Below are 2,771 nucleotides of genomic sequence, written 5' to 3'. Positions count from 1 at the left end.
TTGTTCCTGGCAAGAGCATTGTGGAAAATATCATAAACTGCATTGAGAAGAGTTACAAGTCTATCTTTGTTTTGTCTCCCAACTTTGTCCAGAGTGAGTGGTGCCATTACGAACTCTACTTTGCCCACCACAACCTGTTTCATGAAGGATCTGATAACTTAATCCTGATCTTGCTGGAACCCATTCCACAGAACAGCATTCCTAGCAAGTATCACAAGCTGAGGGCTCTCATGACACAGAGGACTTACTTGGAATGGCCCAAAGAGAAGAGCAAACATGGACTTTTTTGGGCTAACGTTAGAGCTGCTTTTAATATGAAATTAATACTAGCCACTGAAAACAATGATATGTAAACTTAAAAAAAAGTCAGGAAATCCAACTTAAGAAACCATCATTAACTTGGATTCTGATGAACTCCATGGTTATAAATTACCATCTGGAGGTGCCTCTGTTATCCCCATGCCTTCAGGAAAGACTTAATGAAAACTCATTAAGGAAACTCAGTGTTAAACTGAGCTGGGGAATTAAGCTGGGGGTGAAGTGGTGCCCAACTTGCGGATTAGAGACAACTCAGTCTGTGGTTTAACTATTCTTTTTCAGATTGAAACAGTCTCTTTTGAGTAAATACCCAGTCATTCAAGATCTTTCCTCTACCCTCTCCTTTTCCCAATGGATTCTGTGTGAGCGGGAGTTTATTCTGTGTGAGCTGGCTTCAAGGCAGCAAGAAAACAGTCAACCTCAGAATTGTATGTGCTGGTCCTTGTTGTGTCCTATGGATACTCATTGGTCTTGGGGTGAGCTTTATCATCCTGTTCCATCCTGGGGCTTGAGAAAAAATTAGACCAGTTATGGAACATAAAAAAAGTATTTTTTTTGTATCTGTGTAATAGTGTACTTAATTTTTGACCCTGCTACACAAATATGTAATTAACCAGTGGGGATTCATGGCATAATAATGTTTGTTTATAAAAGGGAAATATGGCCTTAGTCATAGGCTGTTGAGGTGAAAGACATGGATTAACCTTCTTGCCAAGGAAACTGAGAGCCAAGTTTATTTGTAGCTGGATATTGAATGGAAATTTCTGGTTGTTTTAGAATTTTGGCTAAAGCCCTAAAGCTGAGAAAAAGCAGTAAATGCTCCCACATTTTAAACAGAGATACTAGAAACAGCCAGGGTAGACTTACTAATCAGAGAGTGATTATTGGAGGTTCTAGTCCATGGGGAGATTGCTGTGAATTTCCTCCAAAGCCAAGCAAGAGGGGCTCTACACATCGTAGAAAAGTAGTCTGACATCCCACTTTCAGACTGAAAGCATGCAGAGTAACAGGATGCACAGGTTCAGTGCAACAAATGAGGTGTGGTGGGAGAGCTCTTGGGAGAGCTCTTGGAAGAACTTGATGAGTATTCCCTGGAATTTGGGAGTGGGGGTAGGCATCACAAACACAGAGACTGGGAAATAGTGCTTGGCAAATATAGGTGCTTAATAAATATTTCTTGAATGAACAGATCAGTGATTTTCACCTGGAGAATTCAGAAGGTGAGTGGTTAGCTTGGACAGTTCCTAGATGGCACGATGAGAGAAGGCAAGCAGAGACTGCAACCTGCCCTTCTGTTATCGGCATGGCAAAGATGTGAATTTCCTGCAGACCATGTTGACCATGGAATGGTAGCTGAGCTTGAGTTGTTATGATGCTATGTCAACCAACAGGGCAGCCTGTTGTGCAAGGAAACTACAGCAGTAAGAGGCCATGGAGTTGGGCAGAAGAGATGTATTGCAGGGGGTGGGTGGGAGAAGATTACTGCAAGAGGTCAGCCAGATAATGTCCCCTTGCATCAAGGAACTGTGCAATGTAGGGTCCATTCACGGTCTCCCAAGAACCCACAGATGTGCCCCACGAAAGAGGCAACATTTAGACTCTGCCATAATAGGAGGCAGGGGCATGATGGCCTATCTGCCTTATCTAATAGTTAACTGCTGGGAGATTTCTTCCTTTTTGTGTAATGCTGTCATGCTCGGGCTACACAACTATGCTAGTTGTAAAGCTAGGCTAATGTCAGAATCCTGCCGACGTCGCCAATTGTGGCGCTCTTTTACCTGCCTGCAATCCTTCCGACTGGGCCGATTGTCTAGCTAGGGCTAGGTCTGGAGCTCACAAACCCCTCAAACCCATTGTCCAGACTGGGACACAAACCCTTCACATGCCAGGCTGGGTCACCAGACCCTTCACATGCAGGTCTATCATCTAGGTAACTGACAAACAGGTCCTTGGAAGCTGTAGGTTGGAAAGCATGGCTGTGTGGAGCAGTGTCTGCCCAAGGCAGACTCCAGCCAAACCGTGGCACTGTGCCTATACACCAACTTTGCCCCCCCTGCCACAATTTGTTTACTGAACCACCCCCAACTGGCCCTGAGGTGAGAGACCTGATTAAACTATTCTATTTTCCCAACAATCCACCCTTTCGGGCTCTCTCACCATACAATCTATGTGTTCAGAACCTTCCATGATGTTCCCTCAGCAAGGATAAATGAGCCTTACATTCACATATTACACATTCCATCCCAGACCTAAAAGTCTTCAGCTTGTTGCAGCACCAACTCAAAAATCCAAAGTCCAAAGTCTCATCTGAAACAAAAAGGCAAAACTCCTTTCAGCCATGAACCTGTAAAGAGAGTCAAAAACAAGTTTATCTACTTCCAAGATACAGTGGGACTGACACTGGGTATACATTCCAATTCCAGAAGGGAGGAAAAGAAAGAAAAACAGTCCCC

The 2,771-nt window shown here is 43.9% G+C and overlaps 1 protein-coding gene across 1 annotated transcript in view; it reads left to right on the top strand.

The window, feature by feature from the left end:
* The window catches only part of LOC103590434 (toll-like receptor 6), a 2,815-nt gene extending 2,446 nt beyond the window's left edge, over window positions 1-369 (top strand). The window contains exon 2 of the mRNA XM_008572661.1: window positions 62-369. Within this exon, the coding sequence (XP_008570883.1) occupies window positions 62-353 (292 nt within the window). The 3' untranslated portion in view covers window positions 354-369. The remainder of the gene's footprint in view (window positions 1-61) is intronic.
* Window positions 370-2,771: the final 2,402 nt, after the last annotated feature.

Source organism: Galeopterus variegatus, unplaced genomic scaffold (genome assembly GCF_000696425.1).
Source record: "Galeopterus variegatus unplaced genomic scaffold, G_variegatus-3.0.2 Scaffold816, whole genome shotgun sequence".
Taxonomy (NCBI): domain Eukaryota; kingdom Metazoa; phylum Chordata; class Mammalia; order Dermoptera; family Cynocephalidae; genus Galeopterus; species Galeopterus variegatus.
Note: the sequence above shows the minus strand (reverse complement) of the source record. Positions and strands in the feature narration are given on the sequence as shown.